Source organism: Saccopteryx leptura, chromosome 1, assembly GCF_036850995.1.
Source record: "Saccopteryx leptura isolate mSacLep1 chromosome 1, mSacLep1_pri_phased_curated, whole genome shotgun sequence".
Lineage (NCBI taxonomy): Eukaryota > Metazoa > Chordata > Mammalia > Chiroptera > Emballonuridae > Saccopteryx > Saccopteryx leptura.
In genome coordinates, this window is record NC_089503.1 from 125,473,892 (window position 1) to 125,496,543 (window position 22,652).

The window sequence follows — 22,652 nt, forward strand, 5'->3', positions numbered from 1 at the left end:
ACCAGGTGGGTGCCTGCCCCTCCAATGCAGTTCCCAGGCCCTATTGTGGGGGAGGGGGTGCGGCGAGAGAGGGCAGTGACGCTGAGGTCACTAAATCAGAGATCACCCTGGCGGTCCCCTCGTGGACCACTAGGCAAAGCAGGGCGCCGGGTGGAGAGAGTAAGCAGACGATCTGCGAGCCCGGGTGGCCCAAAGAAGCCGATTTGCTTTCCGGCATGGAAGGGAAGGGGCAGAAGGCGCCAGGGGCTAAGGGGTATAACTGGAGAGTTGGAAGGATGGAAGTGGCTCCCTATGGGCAAAGAAAGTAACGGTCAGAGGGGGCCCAGGTTGAAGAGCCAACGAGAGGCACCAAAAGGTATTCAGGGACCAGAGGACCCCGGGACAGGAAACAAGAAGGGGATTCCGTAAAGATGCGGGATTAGGTGTGTCCCCGCCAGGCTATGACCTCGGACAAATCAAACTCCCCTACCTGGAGCCTGACCGGCCGGTCACCCAAGGCTCCATGCACACCTCACGCCCGGAGAAGGAGGAAAAGGCGCTCTTTGTAATGCAAAGTCTATGCGGGACCTGGACAGGGTCGGAATGCGTGTGGAGCGGAGAATGGGATGGACTGCGGAGGGTACCCCGAAACCTGGGAGGATGCCTGCTTACCCGGCCGTTGGGATCGGTCTCCTGTACCTCCTCAACTCGCGGTCCCCGCTGCACCAGCGCCTTCAGCATCCCCACGTCGTTGGCGCAGGCGGCGCGCAGGAGGGTCGCCGCCTCCGGGACGCCCTCGGGGATTTCCTCCGAGACGCTTTCCGTGCTCTCGAAGCTATACTCCTCCTCGCTTGGGGTAGGGTAGAAGGAGTCATCCGAGGCAATGCTGCGGGTGTCCGGCAGATGCGAGAAGTCCTCGTACTCCTCATAGTCAGGGGGATCTTCCCCGGCCTTCGCATCCGGAGGTGGGGTCTGCTGCTGCGGAGACACACAGCGCGCCCCGCCGCCCTCCGGCCCGGGCCCCGCCAGCAGCACCATGCTGTCGGCCGGGGCGCGGGCCGGGGGTTGGGGCGCGGGCAGGCGGCCGTGGCGTGCGGGCCGGGAGACGGGAACTCAGAGCCCACCAAGATCACCGTCCCTCGTCCCCTGCAGCCCCAGAAAAGCAAAGCTCTCCGCTCTCCAGGCCTGTGGAAACGAGCACCAGGCGGCTGTGCTGGAAGACTAAAGTCACTGGAGGCTGGAGCGAGCCCCTCGGGGGTGGGAGGAGCCGCGGGGGCTTTCCAAGCACCGCGTGCGGGCGGCCGGGCGGGGCTGCCCTCGGGAGTAGGCGCGCACCCCTGGTCTTCTGCCCTGCGGCCCGTTCCGGGCAAAAGTTAAGAACCAGGCAGGGGCTTCTCGGTGCCAAGAAGACAGTGTACCAGAGTGCTTTGTCCCAGAGCTGAGAAATGCACGTGTAGAAGAACCAGAAGCAACACCTAAAGAACCCGAACTCCAGTGTCGCGGGTGGCGAGCGACCCTGCCCTCTGCTCCAGAAGCCACTGGACTGAGGAGGAAGGTGGAGATCGAGGGACGCCACGGGCTGAGCCTGAGTTGCGCGTCAGAAACCTCTAAGCCCTGGAACCCTGGCGCCGCCCAGAGTGTCTGGCCTCCGAGAGAGGGTGGGGGTGCTTCTCGGACCCATTTGCCGTCTTTCCAGGAGTCGGGGCCATCTCCACTCCGGGTTTAAGACCAGGGAATCCCGAGGTCACTCTGTGCACCGAAGACAAGTCATTGTGGGAGAGGAGAACTCCACCGTGGGGGGCCCGTAGCCCGGGCTGCGCCGCGGACCATGCCACTCTAAACTCGGAGAAAATCCACAGAGTCCTCGGGTCACGTAGGACCCGGGCCAACTGTGTTTGCACATTGCTCCTAAAAGACCGACCCTGGAGACTTATCCACTAGCTGGGGGGGGGGGGGGGGGGGGGGGGGGGGGGCGTGGCTGTTAACAGTCTGCTCCAGGCCAGAGCTGTGAAGTTCCCCCTCCCCCCTCCCCCACCCCTGTACAATGTCACCGTGTCACTGGAAGTCGAGACGGATTAACCTGGAGAAGCTAGGCAGAGCACCGACTCCGCGGCACACCCCTGGCTGGAGATCGGCCTTTCCAATTCTATCCCAGCGCTGGCAGTGAGGTTTGGCCACGGGGAGCCCCCGACCTCCAGGCCAACTTCTCGGGCAAAGGCTCCATGGAGGTGCGGTAGTGAGGGCACATTCCGAGCCTGGACTGGGGGTGTTTCATCTTTGACAGGAAGCATCGCTGGTCCGTGCAGGGGTGAAGACGAGACCACAGGGGAAACGCCACCCCTCCCTCTGTCCCCTCTCCCTCTTTCCTTCCTTTTTTTCCCATCATTCTTGGTAGTGTGCCCACCAGCTGCCAACCCTCAGGGCTCAGAGGTAAACAACATCGGGCAGACGCACCCTCTGGGAATAAGCTGGAGGAACCTAGGCCTGGGTGGTCAAGCCAGGGGCACAGCGGGAAGCACGATCAAAAATACCCCCGGGGGAGGGAATAAATAAATAATAAAAAGAAAGAAAATAAAGCAATAAAAATAAAAGTACTCCTTGCAGGGGGAGGGGGGCGAAGAGGAGCTAGGAGTGAACTTAGAGGCCTTTTGAGACTCTTTGTTTACTGGACACTGGACCTGCCCACAGTGGTGGTACCCGGGGCCTCCAGCGTCCCCTGGGCCGGCCCAGAACCTGGCATCCCTGGGCTCAGAAAGACAGCGATTTCTGGTGAAAACATGTCCATGCCTGAGCGCAATCTGAACTGGAAGTGGGCGCACTGACTTCTTTCTGTACTCCGGGGCTTTCTTTCCAAAGCCAAAAATACCCCAAATAATAGTTTGCTCTTTATACTTTTTTCTGTAACTGGACATATTTACATAAATTCCCACTGGGAATTCCCCCTTTCAAGGTTGGCATTATTATAGCGTTTCCAGAGGGCTGTTAAATGAAGTCAGGGGATTTACAAGTTGCAGTGCCCTCCTCCCAGCGGGGATTGGGTTTGCTAGCCCATGCCCTTCCCAGCTGGTATGGCTCTGTGTGGAATTCAGGGAAGACCCTTCGTGGGCAGTGGCAGGGCAGATGGGGCTAGGTCCTTTGGCCAGCTGCAGCTCTGGAATGGAGCACTGCCTAGTCCCTTGGTCCTCATCACTCAGTCACTAAACAATGAATTCAAGGCTCTATCTTCAGAGTGCATCGCTTCCTCCTTTCCTTCTTAGAAATATGTGTCCAAATGGCACTCCAGTGGTTTTCCCTTTAAAGATAAACTTCTGGAACAGTCCTCTCCAAGTAAGAGCTAGTGGTTTGTGAATGATCCACTCCAAACTCAAGTTGGTCATTTTCCTCCTTTAGAATTGCACTTGGTGACCCCCTTCAACCCCCCACTCAGCACACTGGAACACCAGAGGCTGCAGAGGCCTTCGGGTTCACACCTCTGGCTACCTCGCTCAATTACCCCAGGTCTTTTTACCACAATGACAATAAATTTTCAATATTGCTAAAAGAACACAAAATAAGGCGTATGTTGCAAAGTCCACATTTATTTAACATGTACACAAAATCTACATAGGAGAAAGTATCAAAACTGCTGAAATACTTAGGATAACTGTTAAACCAATAACATTTTGAGAAATTGTAGTTTATCCAAGAACTTTTCATTTCAATGAACTATTTAATTTATGATTTTTTAAAGTTTCATACATGTCAATTATACAATTTGTTGATTTAGTTGAAAATTTTGATTTAATATTTAAAAATTTAATATTTCAGTTCTCTGTCTGGAGCAGACCACCGACCTGCACTACTTACAACAAAAGAATCTTTCCAAATTACAAGCAGTGTATTTAAGAACTGAGAAGTGAACAGCCCTGTAGTAGTGACCCCCAAACTTTATTCGGAAAGCAAAGTGGAAGAGGGAATCCTAGTACTGGAGCAAACCTAAGCCCACCCCACTATTCATAAAATACCACGGTCCCACCTCCAGGGCTAGAATGAGGATTGATTGGGAGAGTGATTTTAAACCTTTGCATATTGTTTGGAATTTAGCACATCATGAGTGTTCACTTTCGTTATTATTAAAAATTAAAGTATCCATTTACCTTGGTGATATAAACTGCCTTGCGAAGCTGCTTCTCCAAATGTGTTAGCCTATTTGCGAAAAGAACTAGCCTGAGTAAGGTGACTTAAGAAATGCCTTTTAGTTTTTTCATGTGGAAAGCAGTGTGGCTTCGGATAAAAAGTGAACTCAGCCTGACCTGTGGTGGCACAGTGGATAAAGCGTCGACCTGGACTTCTGAGGTCGCCAGTTCAAAACCCTGGTTTCCCTGGTCAAGGCATATATGGGAGTTGATGCTTCCTGCTCCTCCCCTCTTTCTCTCTCTCTCTCTCTCCTCTCTAAAATGAATAAATAAAATCTAAAAAAAAAAAGAGAAAGATACCATGGCCTGACCTGTGGTGGCACAGTGGATAAAGTGTCAACCTGGAAACGCTGAGGTTGCCGGTTCAAAACCCTGGGCTTGCCTGGTCAAGGCACATATGGGAGTTGATGCTTTCTGCTCCTCCCCCTTCCTCTCTCTCTCTCTCTCTCTCTCTCTCTCTCTCCCCTCTCTATAATGAATAAATAAAATCTTAAAAAAAAAAAAGTAAACTCATATCAGAGAGAACTAGTTTGTAATTATGACTCTACTGCTCTTGAGCTACAGCCATAATAGTAATGTCTGTTACTGTGAGTATACCAGTATCATCCGATCAGTCACCTATTCTTGATATTTAGGGTTAATCCAGCATTTTCTTACTGTACACACTGTCCAGATATTTCTAATGCACCCTTGTCCAGGTATTTCCTTAAAAGAACCACCCATGTCAAGTGGCCTGACCTTTTTAAACTCCAGTACTTTCTTTGTTGCTATATTCAGATGGTAACCCAAAGTCTAGACAATGGGGAAAGAAACCCAAGAAATGAATAAAAACTATTCTAAAGGAAAGAAACATGAATCAATGGAGAACCATACCATTGACGTTCCATTTTCTCGCTCCCACTTTCCCTCAGAAATCTTCAAGGATGTAGTTTGGAGAAGTTCATTACCTCCAGCTCCCCTGATCCCTATAGGAGAAATTAGAAGTGAGTGGGGGGTGAGGATGGGACATCTCTTAGTCACCTTTTCTTTTCTTAACAGTCTTAAGTAAACCAAAATTATTTGACTTGGAGTTTTTGCAAATTTTCCTGTGTTTACTGCAGAAAGGAAAGCGACCTGGAGCGTCCTGAGTCCGTCTGCAGAATTTGTAGTCGGGTTACTTTTTTGACCTGCTGAGAAATACGAAGACAAGTTTCTGTGTATTTTTTTTTATCTCCCCATTAAAGAGAGCAGCTGCTGTTTGGCTGTAACTCAATTCAATTGACAGCAGCTAGATCCCTCCCAGTGTAGTCTGAACTGGTGCAACTATGTAGGAACTTCATTTTCTTTTACTTTTAGGAACGGTTTCTGCCTTTGTGGTGAAATATTTGAAAGGAGTATATGCATGTGTGCCCCTAACTGCCAATTCTTCTGCCTTTCTTCTGCTTTTGACAGGAATTAGCAATAATGGGATATAATTAAAGAACTCATTATTTGCTCCAAGGACAAAAATGCCCTGGGTCCTCATCTGAATTAAGGTGGTTGGATTTTCAAGGCCGATTCAGGGAATCATATGTGATGTGGAAAGCTATGAAAAGACCTACTCAACAAAAGGCTTCTCCATGACCTTGGTCTCCCACCCCGAGTACTGGGCACCCATTTTCCCCATCCTTGTCCCTTTGTTCAAGCCCTTATAAATGCTCTTGTTACCCTGTTTACCAGTAATGTTTTTGTAGCTTTCTTCTTATAACCTGAAAGTTCACCAAACATAAGGGCCAGGTCTTATTAGGGTTATTTAATCCCCAGAATTTCAGAGGGTGGCTCACCATCTTGTCGATCCTCTACAAATCCCTGTTAAAGGAAAGAGAAGGCATGGCCTGCTGGACTAGCCTCTAGCTGTCTCTCAGAACTTGTTAGATGAATATAAGAACAAGTACAGAGCAAGAACCTGAACTGTCTTTAGCAGCTTACACTCCCAAGTCTTTGGATCTAAGGGAATTTTTTGAAAAAGACACACCAGCAGAGGCAGAAAGACACAGGACCCAGCTACTGACCATCAATGGTTCCTCAACTTGTGGTGTATAACCACTGTGTTCAAACTGCCGTGGGAGGGCAGGACCCAAGAAGACTCGGGCTCACCCAGTGTGGTGGTGCCGCTTCCAGAGAAACATCCTGTGAAACAGAAGGGATGGGCATCACAGACGGCTCTGAGCCCAGACCCACGTGTGGTTAATCCTCCTCGTACCAGCCCCTCCTACCATCACACACACGTGAGTTTCATCCTCCTCCTACTAGCCCCTTGTCCTCTCCCTGCTCCAGCAATGTGGGGTGCCGCACCTGCCACCAGGCCCTTCTCTCGGTCTCCACAGCAGCCTTCTCAAGTCTTCTCCTACACCCCTAAGGCCCAACTCACCACCCTCCTCAAAGCCCTCACCTCCTACTTTACAGAGAGAATGGGAGCAATCTGCTGAGTGAGCATGCTGGAATCCCTCTCCTAGCCCCTCACTGTCATCATCGGCATACTGACATTTGTTATGTCCAATCTCCAGGAGAAGAGGCAAATTGGAGCCTGCCTCCCTGGGGATTCTAGATGCCTCCCCACAGGGTCCTCTCATCATTATCTACCACCTGTCCTCTGACATTGGCAACCCCACTGAGATCTCCACCTTAAAGCAGGCTCTGCTTGTCCCACAAACCCTCTTGCACCTCCCCACACCTTGCCTTCACAGCCGGACCTTCTGCAAGAAAGATCTCCTTCAGCAACTCCACTTTTCATTCTCTGTTTATTCATTTAAAAATATATGGATGTTTTTTGTAAGTTACAAAAGTAGTTCAGGCTTCTTGAACAACCCCCAGAAACCCCTGGGTCTGTAACATGAGAAGGCCATGTCTCCCCTCTCTGTTTTCCCATCCCTCTTTGAATGCCTGTCATCTGCTTCTCCACACCCTCCCCACAGCCTCTCCACAGGTCTGTGGAGGCTTCTTTTCTGTTCAAGTCAATGGACGTCTCCAGCCCTGACCCAAATTCTCTGCCTGAACAGTGACCATTACAGCAGACACAGACATAGTCGCTAGGACTCACTCCGGCTGTCCATATCGTCGGCACCCAGCTCTCCAGTGCAGAGCTGGGAAGTGGGGATGCCACACCCCATATTCCATACCCACAGGGCCCTGAGGCTCCAGGAAGGAGGGTAGGTGGGATTTCCGTCTCCACAGACTGCAGAGGAGCAAGGCTGAAGGCCTGGGAACTAGACTGAATTTCAAGAACAGAGACCATTCTGGGCTGCATGCTACCACAGCATGTGGTCCAGACTAGGCTCAGGAAACATTCCTGAATAAACGAATAAACCAATGGAGGAGATGGCTGAGCAGCCCCAGCTTGCTCACAATCCTAAATCTAAAGCACCCTATCCCCTCCTACCCAACCTGGAAGCAATTAGCTCCTAAATCCTGAAGACCAACCCTGGCACAGATTTTATGGGAACTATATCTACCCCTTTACAACATAGACCCTGATAGAGACGACAGTTGCTCTTTTCATTAGCACATTGTTTTACACTTGAATGTGACGGCCTCTGGTTCTGTGGCTGGAAGAGTATAGATTCTTTCAACAATTCACCAGAACATTTTGGCAATTTATTTTTGGACCAAATATACCCCCAGATGCAAAATCAATGTCTCAATATCACAGACTCCCTCCATGGAATCCTCCTCCCAACCCTCAGTGACTCATGCTCATGTTTTCTGTGGTGGCAGCCAGCTCCCGAGTCCCCCATACCAGACTGCAAAGGGCTTCATGCATCATCTCCCCTTTAAGGCCTGGCTTCTAGTTTCTTCTTTCTCAGCACAGAACTCTTCCCCTCCCATCCCTCACAGACATTCTCCTTGACATGGTCCTGCCCCGGATAGCTGGCAGTTACTCTCAGTGACAATTACCTGTGCCTGTCCACGTGCTCACAAGTGTCCCCTGAGAGCTACCAACCACTGGGGCTACAGACCGCTCAAATTGGAAGGACGGAACGATGTCACTGAAGAGAGCAGGACCTCACTGAGTTCTCAAATGTAGGCAGTGACACAGAACACCTCTGTTGAGGGAAGCAGCTGGACCAGAGTCTTTATGACCCAAAACACAAGGCATCGTGGATGGACTGTGGCTGCCCTTGCTGGCTGGCTGAGTGTGTTGGCAGTAGAACGGGAAGGACATATAAAAGTCAATATTCCTACTGGTTTCAGCTCTCATTCAAGCCTAATGATGTGCGTACATTGGAGGGCTGAGGTGCAGTCACTGTCATCGTTTTCACCCCAAGGAGAAAGATTTTTTGAAGTGGACCCTGAGAAGTAATTTATCCGCTAAGATGAACTCCCAGTGGTCAGCCAAGGGCCAAAATTTTATAAAAGTCTAGTGGTCATTTGCTGACATGGGCTTCTCGTACACCCCGTGTTCCAGGAAGAACCTCAGAATGAACTCGCGGCTTCCTGCACCCCGCCCACTTGTGCTCACCATCTGAATCAGCCACTGAAGGGAAGTCCTGGATTTGTCTCCGACCAGCAAACCGAGACCTGCCCCGTCCAATCAGATCACGTGATTTAAATATCTCAATTTTATTAAAAGGACCTAACTGGAAACCGAGGTGGAAACTTTCACTATTTGAGGTGGCCTCCCTTTTGTCTTGAGGGAACACAATTGCTACCTGAATCATGTGGCTGTGGCACCACACACTTTAGTGCCAAACTGGCCAGACTATGTCCCACACCACCGAGGACAGGGGATCACCACAGCTTGACTTATAATACTCCCTAGCTCTCTATCACAGATAGTTTTTCACTGCTCCATGTCACTCTCATTCTCTCTCTGAGCCCTAGATTCTTGGGCCCAAATAGTCCTTCCTTAGATTTGTAACCGCACAAGAATTTCAATTCTTTAAGATGACTTTTTCCTTAATTCAATCTAGCTTTGTCCAGTCTGATAGCACCACAACATACTGCACGTCCGCTTCCTTAATCATTAAACCCTTAGGATATCAGGTTCTGGTCAGAGTCAAGCTGTCTTAAGAATGAAGCTGCAGGCCTGTTGATCAAAGGAACAGAGTTTCAGTCGAACTGAAGATAACATCTCAACCTCAGTTGCGTTTCAGCATGCCCATGAAAGCAGAATGACCACACTTAGGAAACAAGACAGAAGGACACCATGGCTGCCATCAGGACCTATTACAATGATCAACTACTCCCAACCCTGGCCCCAGCCTATCAGTAGAGCCAACTCTGCCCCTGTGAGGACCACCAGGGAGCCAGGAATAAGCATTAGCTTACCTGTGTCTCCAGGCTTGGCCCCATTCCCTTAAATAAGGACCTTTTTAGTTTGGTAATAGATTGTCAGAGGAATGAGACCAAATCATTCTCCATCTGGCTCAGATCACCTACCCTTGGAAGATTTCTGAATTCTATCAGTCTATTTTGTGTGTGTGTGTGTGTGTGTGTGTGTCAGAGACAGAGAGTCAGAGAGAGGGACAGAGAGACAGAAAGGGAGAGAGATGCGAAACGTCAATTCTTCATTGCGGAACCTTAGTTGTTCATTGATTGCTTTCTCATATGTGCCTTGACCTGGAGGCTACAGCAGAGTGAGAGACCCCTTGCTCGAGCCAGCAACCTTGGGCTCAAGCTGGTGAGCTTTGCTCAAACCAGATGAGCCCGCACTCAAGCTGGCAACCTCAGGGTTTCAAACCTGAGTCTTCCACATCCCAGTCTGACACTCTATCCACTGCGCCACTGCCTGGTCAGGCCCTATCAGTCTATTTTTTAAGAGGTTTTCCCTAAATCCTGAAAAATATCTCAAAATGAACTTAGTTTCTCTTTTGCCCAAACCAGGCCTCTCAGGGCCTTCTTACCTACCTCCCATCTACATTTCTCAGGCTTCCTCGTGCCTCACTGGGACACTGTTGACTAAGTATCCATTTCATTCCACCACATGAACTAGGACCACTCTTACCAGCAGGAAATATGACTATATCCCTACATCATACAATGACAAGTGTCCCCCACTCCCATCCAATGTACAAGTGCACAGAGCTCTCGAATAAAGTGTCATTTGTAAGGATGTCCAATAATGTTTACTTGCCACTCATTCACCCTTTTGCTCACCTGTGATCATTTATTTGCTACTCAACAGTAGCAGCACTAAAGAGGTAAAGAAAATGTTGGTATAAAAGTTGGTTAAATGACCCTTGAAGTAGAGATGGTAGAATTCTACACATCTGGTACTTTTCTGTGAATTTGGAAAACACTGCCTTTGTTTTTTCTACCTGAAGGCAATTCTGGCAGCTTCCTGGACCACACATTTCCCACCAAGATGCGGCCTCAGTGGATCTGTTGGTCCTTTGACCTACCTAGCCCTAGGCTTTGTCAAACCCCCTAATTCTCCTTCTCCTTTAATGTTTATTTTGTGGATTTTAGAGAGAGAGGAAGGGAGAGAGAGAGACAAGAACATCAATCTGTTCCTACATGTACCCTGACCGGGGGTTGAACTGGCAACCTCTGTGCTTCAGGGTGATGCTCTAACCAACCAAGCTATCCAGCCAGGGCACTCCTTCCCCTTCTTTTTTAACCCAGCATCACACCTTTGTTTCTGCCTTCCTTCCCTTTCTTGGGGTAATTCTATGAGGTCTCATCTAAATTCCTCTCTTCCTTACCTCTGACCTCCCAGCATCCACAGCCCACTAAACTCTCCTCTGGGGTCATGTCTACAAACCCATTTTTGGCACTATCACCCAGGTTATTGAGTACTTCCCCAGAAAGTCATGCTTGCTAAAATAAAAACAAAAAACAATGCTTCGTAAAAATACGGTTGTGGTCTCCATCCTGGGGGGTTCTTGAACCCAGTGAGAAATTCTGGTACCTATTCTTGCCATTCTAGACACTCACCACTTTCACCTCCTCCTACTTGATCTCAGCAGGTGACCTGACTCCAATGCCAGCGGTCCGCAGGGCTCTGCTCTCTGGGTCCATCCTCCCTGGCTGTATCATCTTGTCCCTGGCCTTCCCCACACAGAGGGCTCCTGAGCTAAGCTCTAAGGGCACAGCCAGACAGCACCCTGGATGATGCCACTTGAAGGTCCTTGGTTCAAAAGGGTTAGAAATTCTGCTCTTTTTAATTGGGGTAAAATGAAAGTTCTCTAGGGCTAATAAGCCCTATCTAGGGACAGCAACATGCACCTTACAAAGCTGTAAGAGAAGATTGCGAAAAAGAATACATGGGAAAAGTTTAACATGGAATCTGTAATCGAATAAGCACTTAAATAATATTAACTATTATTATTAAGTTGCGTGCCGTAAATGTGTGAAAGGAAGGCTAAACCCAGAGCCCCAGCTTTCTCCCTGCCCCAGAAATTCCTTCCATCTCTGTATCTGGAGGCCCCGCCCCTCCCAAAGGCACCCTGGGAACCGGCCATACTAGACCCCACCCCCTCTGCAACTTCTCACTGCCAATAAATTCTTGTCTCCACCCACCTGTGGTGTGGGGAGGGAGGGGCCCCTCTGGCTCCAGATCCTGTCAGGCTCTGAAATTCCCGACTGTTGCTAGTACTACTCATGATTTAGGCATTTCTTGTTGGCTCAGGAGCTCAACCATTACTCATATCGTTGTTTACCCCAAATTCCCCTCGGCCAGACCACCAGTTGGGGAATTCCCACCCTGTGTGTCCTTCAGACTTACTACTGAACATTTTAACCCAAAGAATAACATTGATGATGAAATAGGTGCCCAGCAGATCCCAATCCCCAACAAGCCTTCTTTAGGAATGTTGTTAACCCTCACCCCCTCTAGCCCCCATCTTCCAACCCATTATTAACTCTCACCCCCACCAGCACCCACCTTCCACCCCATTATTAACCCTCACCTTCCCCAGCCCCCACCTTCTACCCCATTGTTAACCCTCACCTTCCCCAGCCCCCACCTTCTACCCCATTGTTAACCCTCACCTTCCCCAGCCCCCACCTTCTACCCCATTGTTAACCCTCACCTTCCCCAGCCCCCACCTTCTACCCCATTGTTAACCCTCACCTTCCCCAGCCCCCACCTTCTACCCCATTGTTAACCCTCACCCCCTTCAGCCCCCACCTTCTACTCCACTGTTAACCCTTACCCCCTCCAGCCTCTATCTTCCACCTGTCTTATAGGAAACACATGGACTTTTCTTGGCAAATTAAAACTAGTGTTTCAACTACTATTTAACCTCTTTATGTTTTCATTTGTCTGCAAAGATGAAACGAGTAATGGTGCCTTCTTCAAAGTTTGGTTAATGAGGATAAATGAGCTGATTTGTGTAAAATGCTTAAAACAGAGGCTGGCACATAATAAGCATTACGTAAGTGTTAGAATTGGCATTACTGTTGTTGTTCTTTAGAAAACAAGCACACAGTTTCTCCAAGCTGAACGGTCCTGATGGATGAGCTGAGCTCCTCCTTTGTTCTGTATATATAGCCTCTAATTATACCAGATTCCTGAAGAAAGACCTGTTCCTGACACCCAGGTATCATTCTGGAAGGTTAAAGATTGAAACGGGGAAAGGTGGTAAAGAGATTATGCAGGGACACTGTCATGATACTCCCCAAGCCTCCCGTGCTGCTAGGCACCACCAAGTCAAGGCATTAGTGGACCCATCTTGAGCCATATCCAGGATGCCCAGGGCCACCGCCCTGCCTCTCAGCAGCTGTGGCAGCAATGTCACCTTCTTTGAACAGTGACACAACCTCTTTAACACAATCACTGCTAGCCCTTCCATACCTGGGGCCCTTCTCCAGCTGTGCAGTAGGAGACTGTCACCTCCCATCTGCCTGCTTTCTTCTCTTGTGGCCTGAGACAAGAGCCCAGGAATAACAAACGTGAAGAAGCTTCCAGAACCTCAAAGACTTCTGCAACCAGAGACCTGACCTGGAGTTGCCAGCTCCCTTCCATCATGGCATGTGGAAGCACCACTGCATTCCTACCCTCAGCAGTTAGAGGGGCAAGCTGGTTTCCCAGAGCCTTCCTCCACCCCCCGCCAATCCCTTCCTGGGCAAGCCTAATCGTTCCTGCCAGAGGCACTGCCTCCCAATCCTGAAGATGGAAGGCCACTCGAGGCACAACCGCGGACATTCCTTCGTCTCAAGAGAGTATTTATATCTTTGAAAACTTCCAGAACCAAAGTCCATTTACCTGAAAGCAACATTTTTGGGGGTAAATGCCATAAAATACTGACAATCTGATTTTAAAAGCCTCCTCAATCAGAATCAGTTCTTAATAAGCAAGCTGGACTTCTGGTCATCCTTGGAAGCTGACACATAATGCCTCACCAATCTGTGGGATTCCACCAGACCTTCTCCCATAGTTAAATGAGATAGTACTACACATGCTATCTTCTTACTTGCTCTTCCCACTTAAAAATATGTTGATATCTATGTGGTAGATATCTTTGCATGCTGTTGTGGGTTGAACTGTGTTCCCTTAAAATGCATATTTTGCAGGCTTAACCCCCAGTGCCTCAGAATGTGACCTTATTTGGAAACAGAGTCATTGCAGATGTAAATAGTTATAATGAGGTCATACAGGAGTAGGCTGGACCTTAATTCATTATGACTAGTGTCCTTTTAAGAGATGAAGAGAGATACACAAGAAGAAGGCCATGTGACGACAGAGGCAGGGATTAGGCTGATGCCATTGCAAGCCAAAGAATTCCAAGGATTGCTGGCCCCTGCCAGAGGCTGGAAGAGACCTGGAAGGGTCCTCCCTACAAGTTTCAAAGATAGCACAGCCCTGCCGACACCATGAATTCGGATTTCCAGCCTCTGGAACTGTGAGGCAATCCACTCTGTTCTTTGAAGCTGCTTGGTTTCTGGTACTTTGTCAGAGCAGCCCCAGCAAACTAACACACACGTTAACAAATACAAACCCACATTAGGTACTATGTGAATCCACAGGTAAATCCGTGGCTAGCTCTGAATTGTATAATCTCACCATAATAGTTTAAAGAATCCAGTATTGATAAGCCCTTAATTTATTTCCTGGGGTCACTACTTTAGATCAAAGTGCAGTGCACATCCTTGTGTGTGTATAAAATTTGCCCCAACTGTCTCTTTATATCCTTGTAAGTATTACTGAAAGTGGAGTTACCTATATATCTTTCAAGGATTTTAAAAATTTAGACCAAGTCACCTACCAAAAAGGAAAATAGAAAAATTTATAAATAAATAAAAAGTTTAAACAAATAAATTGTTTCCAAAAAATAAGCAATTCAAGAATAAGAATATATGCTTTAGCTGAAAAATTTCCCAAATTGTAAGTGCTAACTTTCTACCTATCTTCATGTTGCTATGCCATAGGAAGCAATCATTTAAAAATGAAAAAAAAAGATTAGGTACTATGTGAATCCACAGGTAAAAGAAGAAGAAACTGGGAAATGTAGAAACAGAATTTAAATGGCATTGCTTGAAAGCATACTTGAATAGTAGCTAAAGAGTGTTAGCAAGCATTGTCTTTTTCAAAGATGGAGGCGCTTAGTGGGGAAGGAGGCCAGTTATCCCTAACTGTGCAGCTCACACATGAACCATGAGGATGGTGGACCTCTGGATGGGGAAAGGTAGGTTGGATTCAGGAGGAAGCAAGTGAATCAAGTGGTCAAGCCCCAGGTGAGGGCCAACCAGAGGGAGTGCAGGACAAAGAACCTGAGAAGACATCTCCTGGGAGTTTGAAGCAGGTGATGAGTGGAAGCAGAATTTGCTCAAGGAAGCTTTGACCTACTTCAGTGGTTTGCTTGGGGCTGGCCCAGGGCCCATGGAAAGCAAAGGGAATTCCCTTGTGCATTTTCCCCTTTCCTTTTACTATGAAAAGATATGTTTAAAAAGAAGAAGAAAGAAAGAAAGGAAAGGAAAGTCATGACTCTCACACAGATTTTAAAATCAACTCTTGTTAAAGATTTTCTTCAACAAACGAAGGAACCAAGAGCTGTTACCAATTCATTTAAAAGAAAATCTTAATATCAGGCTCATTTATAAATCCAGAAAATTGAAATGAATGTGCAAATGAGGGCAACACTGGTTTTTCCAGGCGGGAAGGAGAGAAGCCAACTGAACCTCTTCGGAACAGGACAGACATTGCACGTCTGTAAACAAGAACTGGTTTGCATTGTTATCCGTTACTGTACTGGGTTGGTGAGTGTCCACCAAGAATTCATGTCCACCTGTGAATGGAACCTTATTTGAAAATAGTGTCTTTGCAGATGTAACCAAGTTAAGATGAGATCACCTTAGATAAGGATGGGCCGTAAACCCAATATGACTGCAATCCCTATAAGAAGAGGGAAACTTGGACACAGACACACACGTGAAGGCAGAGGCATAGACTGGGCTGATGTCTATGAGCCAAGGGCACCAAATGTGCTGGCAGCCACCAGAAGCTGGAAGAGGTGGGGAAGGATTCCCTCTCCTGTTTCTGTTGATACCTTGATTTCAGACTTCTAGCTTCCAACACTGAGAGAAAAATTTCTATTGTTCTAAGCCACTTAATTTGTGACACTTAGTTACCGTAGTCCTAGGAAACGAACACAGTTACCTACAACTTACGGAGATAGAAATAGCTCAAAAACAATGAAAGGCTAGAATCAGACAGCTGGAAGCTTTTGCTGTTGGCAAACAATGCCTAGTGTTCTAATGAAGCACAGACTTCCTACATCACATTCAAGTTCCCTACCCACATCATCCATACTGGAGGATGGGCTGGGTTTTATCTACACAAGTTTTTATGTGTTAGATGTCACTTCATCACTATCATTCAGTTTACATAAATGTCGGACCTTGGTGAGCTCACATTTATGACATTTGGTTTTAATGGAGACATGGTTCTATATTCTAAACAACTGACAAACCACATTTTAATACACATAACCTGAGGACTGCCTATTTTAATATATTGGTTTTACATTCATTTAAGAAAATCAGGGTAGATGATGTTCACAAAATAACATTTGCTTCTCTGAGATTCATTTTCAGGTCATTTCATGTTAAATATCTCTTCTGTAAAAGGTGGCAGGTGTGTAAAATTTGGTGAAACACTGGTGCCTTTCCCTTCCCCCTCTTCTTCTTCCCAGGTGTGTTATCTTTGCCTTTCTCTCCCCTAAGCTCCACGGGCCCTTCTTCTGCTTCTGTAACTTGTTTCCTGAGCCTACGCAGTCTGGCTGGCTCAGTTCTACTACCTCTGTAACTTTCTAAATAAACTTTCTCTTATAATCTGAAAAAAAAAGTATAAAAACAGACAAGCTTAACACTTGTCCTTGACCCTATGTGTGTGGAATAGACTGTCGTCAAGAAAGATGATCTGGGCCCTGGCGGGTTGGCTCAGTGGTAGAGCGTCGGCCTGGCATGCAGAGGTCCCGGGTTCGATTCCCGGCCAGGGCACACAGGAGAAGCGCCCATCTGCTTCTCCACCCCTCCCCCTCTCCTTCCTCTCTGTCTCTCTCTTCCCCTCCCGCAGCCCAGGCTCCATTGGAGCAAAGATGGCCGGGCCCTGGGGATGGCTCCTTGGCCACTGCCCCAGGCACTAGAGTGGCTCTGGTCGCAACAGAGCAACGCCCCGGAGGGGCAGAGCATCGCCCCCTGGTGGGCAGAGCGTCGCCCCCTGGTGGGCAGAGCGTTGCCCCCGGTGGGCGTGCTGGGTGGATCCCAGTTGAGCTCATGTGGGAGTCTGTCTGACTGTCTCTCCCCATTTCCAGCTTCAGAAAAATACAAAAAAAAAAAAAAAAAGAAAGAAAAGAAAGATGATCTGTGGGATGAGAGCAGAAAAGCAAATCCTGGAGGGAAGGGGGGAGGGCATTACAGGGAGGGGGACGGGGGGGATGTACTGGGAAACACGGGGGAGGGAAGGATGTATTCGGGGTATACTAGAATCTATGTAAACACAATAAATTAATAAAAAATAAAAATAAGTAAATAAAAAAGAAAGATGATCTGAATCTTCCCAGGTACCATGCCATTAAATGTGTTGCTGTTAGGCCAAAGACATGGTTCTTGGTCTCTGTCTCGTGAGTTTCAGCTACACTTGGGTGTCTGGACCGGGCACCACAGCCTTCACCGACAAGTGTGGGACCAAGTATTTAGGTCAAAACCTTTCATTTTTACTTACTTTGTTTTCCTTTTTGTGTACTTTAAAATGACAACAAAAATTTTGGCAATATCATACATGGATTCGTGCCAAAAGAGATGGAATGTTTTTTTTTCAGTATGTTGGAGTTCCCAAAGTGTGAAATCATGACAGAAATTTTTGATTAAAATGATATTTTAGTCAAAATATTTTAAGAGCACTTTTTGTATGTTAATATATTTGTTTTTCCTGCAAAGGAGAACTGTCTGTGGCATACAGGATTGGATAGAGTTATCAGGGATCTACAAAGTGCTGAGGGCTTTGTATGATTCAGCTTTTTCTATCAGCATGATTAAAACACCAACAACAAAAGCCAACCTTTCATGGTGAAGAACCTCAAGCGAAAATTTGCATTCTGTCAGCTGCCAAAGTTTCCTTCGGAGAAGAATCTAAGAAAAAAAATTCAGGTTGATGCTTAAGCCAATCCAAGTTTTCAATCAAATAATGATTAGCCGTAATAGCGTAGGACATCAAACTTCAAGTTTTTTTATAAAAAGAGATTTAATACTTCTCTTTTCCCTATTACTTATAAATAAACCAGTAAGGATACGCAGCCTAATAATTTGACTAAGCACAATGGTTTAAGATACTGCTGGGGAAAAAATGTGGTTTTCTCAGTTCTCAGAGATCATCACAAAAGCTGATGATATTTTAGAAGGCGTGTGAAAATTCTTCAAAGTAAATTGCTCAAATAGGAAAAAAGTGTTAATGGGGCTGTGCCCTGTGGTGCTCCAAAACTGTTGGGCTTTGCAGATACTGAGTGAAAAAATCAAAGGAAAACACTCATTTCTGGAGCTTGCTTCGCCATGCCTCATCAGCAGTGCCTTTCAGAACTCTGCCTGGGAATTGATAAGAAAAACCTCAACTGATGGTAATCAATTATATGAAAGGCTCTGCGTCAACCCCAGACGATCCACTTTGCTCTGTATGAGGCTCTGAATGCTGCCCAGAGGTTTGTTGATTGCCAAAGGGGAAAAAAACATTTCTACCTTCAGCAAGAGGTAGGCGTTCTGTTTTTGGAAACTAGAAAAAAGACTGGCCCTGACTGGGTATCTCAGTGGATAGAGTCTTCCCAGCATGCTAAAGTCATGGGTTCTATCCTTGGTCAGGGTACATATGAAAAGCAACCAATGAGTATACAACTAATTGGAACAAGTTGATGCTTCTCTCTCTCTCTCTCTCTCTCTCTCTCCCCCCCCCCCAACCTTCCTCTCTCAAATCAATGGGGGGAAAAAAGCTTCATAAAAAAAAGAGACATATAGCTTTAAACTTCTTAAAAAGATCTATTTCAGCAAAGCTTACCATATTTGACAACTATATTTGAATGTTTAAATATAAACTTCCCTTTATTAAAACATTTGGAGCCCAAATTAAGCCACAGGTGCTGGGAATCATAGCTAATATTGTCTTTTTATATATTTATTTCAATTAAAACTTTCAAAGAGCCTGACCTGTGGTGGCGCAGTGGATAAAGCTTCGACCTGGAATGCTGAGGTCGCTGGTTCAAAACCCTGGGCTTGCCTGGTCAAGGTACATATGGGAGTTGATGCTTTCTACTCCTCCCTTCTCTCTCTCTCTCTCTCTCTCTCTCTCTCTCTCTCTCTCTCTCTCCTCTCTAAAATGAATAAATAAATAAAGTTTTTTAAAAAAAAACTTTCAAAGAGAAGTTTCTTTTTTTTAGTTTATTCATTTCAGAGAGGAGAGACAGATAGAGAGAGAGAAGGAGCAGGAAGCATCAACTCCCATATGTACCTTGACCAGACAAGCCCGGGGTTTCAAACTGGCAACCTCAGCGTTCCAGGTTGACACTTTATCTACTGTGCCACCACAGGTCAAGCCAAAGAGAAGGTTCTTAAAATGAATTTTATGGAAAAAATAAATGTATATCCAGTATATGTATAGGTTGAATTTAGGAAATATTTTCTAGATGTCATGGCTGTAAAATCTCATTTCAAAGCTGATCAAGAAACTCCTTTTCCCCTAATATTCAATCTGTGCCAGAAAACATCTCCAAGAAGAAATTGTATAGTTCAGGCTTTTGCCAAAGAAGTATCCAGAAAATCACTGCAGAAATCCTTGTAAAAGAGCCTGCTGAGAGTAGCTATTGATGGTTCTGCCTTCTTAAGAGCATGCAGATTATCATGTGGGTGCACACCCTCTCCCTGGGGAAAGCCAGGGCTGGAGGGGAAGGTGATATGACCTTCATTTCTAGTTGTGGGGCTGCAGTTGACTTCAACTCATCAGCACAGCACAGTGTCCTGGTCACATCATTGGTGCGGGGATGATATGACAGTAGCTGGCCAGTCAAGTGACCCTCAGACTTCTCAGGGATTTGCAGACAGACCCACTCTCTGTCTCCTACCAGGTGTGGAGGAAGAGGTAGATGGGTTTGACTTCTGCAGGTCCACAAGAGGAACGGGCCTCAGGATAAAACTCTCCATACAGAAGGTAGAAAGCCGGGGTGCTTACATCACACGACTGAGTCATTGCATCAACCTTCTGGGGGATCTGAGCACCTCCAGACTCACATTATGGGAGCCACTGAATCCCCCCTATCACTGAAGTTAGATTTCTAATTACTTGCCACATATGGACTCTTTGCTGAATCTGAATTCGATGCTAGAGGTGAGTGTGGCAAATGAAAAAACCCTCAAGTTGACAGCAGTCTGAGGGAAGGTGGGTGGAGGGACTGGATGAAAGAGGGTAAAGGGATTAACCAAAAACACATATATACCTAACACAGAGACACGGATAACAGTGTGCTGATGCTGATAGCTGGGGGGGGGGGGGGGGGGGGGCTAGGTGGAGGTGGGCACAGGGTGGGGGATGGGGACGGAAAGAGACTGCTTGGGGAGAGCACGCGCAATGCACGGTACAGATGGTGTTTCATTGAGTCGTACAATTGAAACCTATATGGTTTTGCAAAACAACGTCACCCCAATAAATTCAATTAATAAAAGTAAAATACTTTTTAAAAAAACTCTGAAGTGCTGACCTACCTGGAAAACAGTGGGGACACTGTTAGCCCAGTTTTGAAACTGGCGTATATTGCTATATGCTTGCAAAATGATTAATTAAGCTATCTTCAATTACATCTTAGGAAATAGGCCATGTATCCACCAAGACACTGTTAGGGGACTTGCTAGGAAACGTTCTGGAATCTGTTGGACAAGTTTTGTAGTCTTTTAAAAGGTTTTAAAGGAAAAAAACAAAAACACAAGTTGTGTCAAAGGCGGCCCAAGAAGAACCAGAGCCAATAATCCCTGTTAACACGACTGGAGTCTTAATTGATAGAATCCCTTGGAGGCTCTCTAGGTAAAACATCTCACCTTAAAACAAGGGAGAGAGCGTCCTTATTGTTATCCCGCGTTTACCCACATATATTTGATGTTTTTCCTTACCGAGGACTTCGAACACAAAGCAGCCTGAGAGACCAGATACTGAAAAGGGCCATGTTGAGCTCCATCCTGCTTCCTCTGAACAAGGGACAGATGTACTTTTCAAGCTCCCTCAACGTTTCTGTGAGCTGGCAATATTTTTAATGTGTCTTTACAAAAATATAAACATCATTTTCTTTTATTATTACCACCGTATTGATTTGTTTTTTATCATGTTATTATTTTGAAATTCCCAACAACATTAAAGAAAAGCATGTACTTTTTCTTTTCTCAAAATGGGAATAGATTTTGATGTTTAAGAATATTCTTCTGGAGAGTCTGGAAGCTGCTGGGATATATTGTCAAAGGGAGCCCAACCGAAAATAATTGAAAGACTATAAACAGCAATGTTTGACGGAGAAGGTAGGGAGAAATTTAATTTACCAAAACATACATATATATATATACCCTTTTGTCATATATATATATATATCACTTTAACTTTTATAGAACCTGTCTACTTTGAAAGGCAAGAGTAATTGAACTGATTTCCATTTATTTTCTCCTTCCTGCCAAAGCTTTCAAAGTGTATTTTTTCTAATGATGATAACACAGTACCTTGCTTTTCAGGAGCTCCAGGGAGCTTGAAGCATTTTCCACATATTATCTCATTAGGCTCGATTCTCTCCCCAGATACTTTATGCACATCATACTGTTTTTATAAAATGACTGGAACTCAAAATGGAAAATGACAATGACACCAAATCTCCTGCAGCTCTTTTTTGAAAATGTTGTAAATATATATGTGTGTGTGTTGCGTATTAGTCTAGGTTCTCACTTGCAAACAATAGAGCTCCCACTGCAGCAAGTCTAAGCAGGAGAGGGGTTTGTGAAAAGATGTGGAATAGCTTACCAAAAGGCCTGGAGAGCCAGAGATTCTGGTTCACGGGCTGGCCACCCTAAACCCCATTGCTGCAGGTTTTTTTTTAACAGGCTTTATTTTTAGAATAGTTTTAGATTTATAGAAATATTGAGCAGATAGTACAGAGAGTTTCTATGTGTCCAGCACCCAGCTTCCCCTATTAGTAATATCTAACATGAGTATAGTACATTTGTTACAAATAATGAACCAACATGGATACATTATCATTAACTTTATATTCTAAAGGGCAGAGATTATTCAGATTTCTTTGGTTTTTATCTAATACTCATTTTCTGTTGAAGGACTCCATCCAGGCTTCCACATTGCATTTAGTTGTCATGTCTCCTATGGCTTCTCTTGGTTGGGACAGTTTCTCAGACTCTCCTTGTTTTTAATGACCTTGACAGATCTGAGGGAAATGTCAATCAAGTGTATTGTAGGATGCTCTTTTGTCAGAATTCGCCTGATGTTTTCCTCATGATTAGATGAGGATGATCGGTTTGGGGAGGAAGACCATAGAGGTAAATTCTATTTTCATCCTATCCTATCAAGGTCCACAGTATCAACATGACTTGTTGATGTTGACCTTGATTGTTTGGCGGAGGTAGTAGCATTTGCCAGGTTTTTCCACTATACTATCACTCTTCCCCACTCGCCTTCCCACCACACACTGCCAGACATTTTTTTTTTTTCTGTGACAGAGACAGAGAGAGGAACAAATAGGGACAGACAGACAGGAAGGGAGAGAGATGAGAAGCATCAATTCTTTGTTGCAGCACCTTAGTTGTTCATTGATTATTTTCTCATATGTGCCTTTTCTGAGAGGCTACAGCAGAGCAAGTGACACCTTGCTCAAGCCAGTGACCTTGGACTCAAGCTAGTGAGCCCGAGCTCAAACCAGATGAGCCCACGCTCAAACCAGATGACCCTATGCTTAAGCTGGCAACCTTAGGGTTTCGAACCTGGGCCCTCTGCATCCCAGTCCAACACTCTATCTACTGTGCCACTGCCTGGCCAGGCCTGCCAGGTTTTTATTTAGTCTAGTTCCAGGGTGGAAC

General features: G+C 46.2%; 1 protein-coding gene across 1 annotated transcript in view; it reads right to left on the reverse strand.

Moving 5' to 3' along the window:
- The window catches only part of ANKRD33B (ankyrin repeat domain 33B), a 72,918-nt gene extending 71,007 nt beyond the window's left edge, over positions 1-1,911 (reverse strand). The window contains exon 1 of the mRNA XM_066374481.1: positions 652-1,911. Within this exon, the coding sequence (XP_066230578.1) occupies positions 652-1,017 (366 nt within the window). The 5' untranslated portion in view covers positions 1,018-1,911. The remainder of the gene's footprint in view (positions 1-651) is intronic.
- Positions 1,912-22,652: the final 20,741 nt, after the last annotated feature.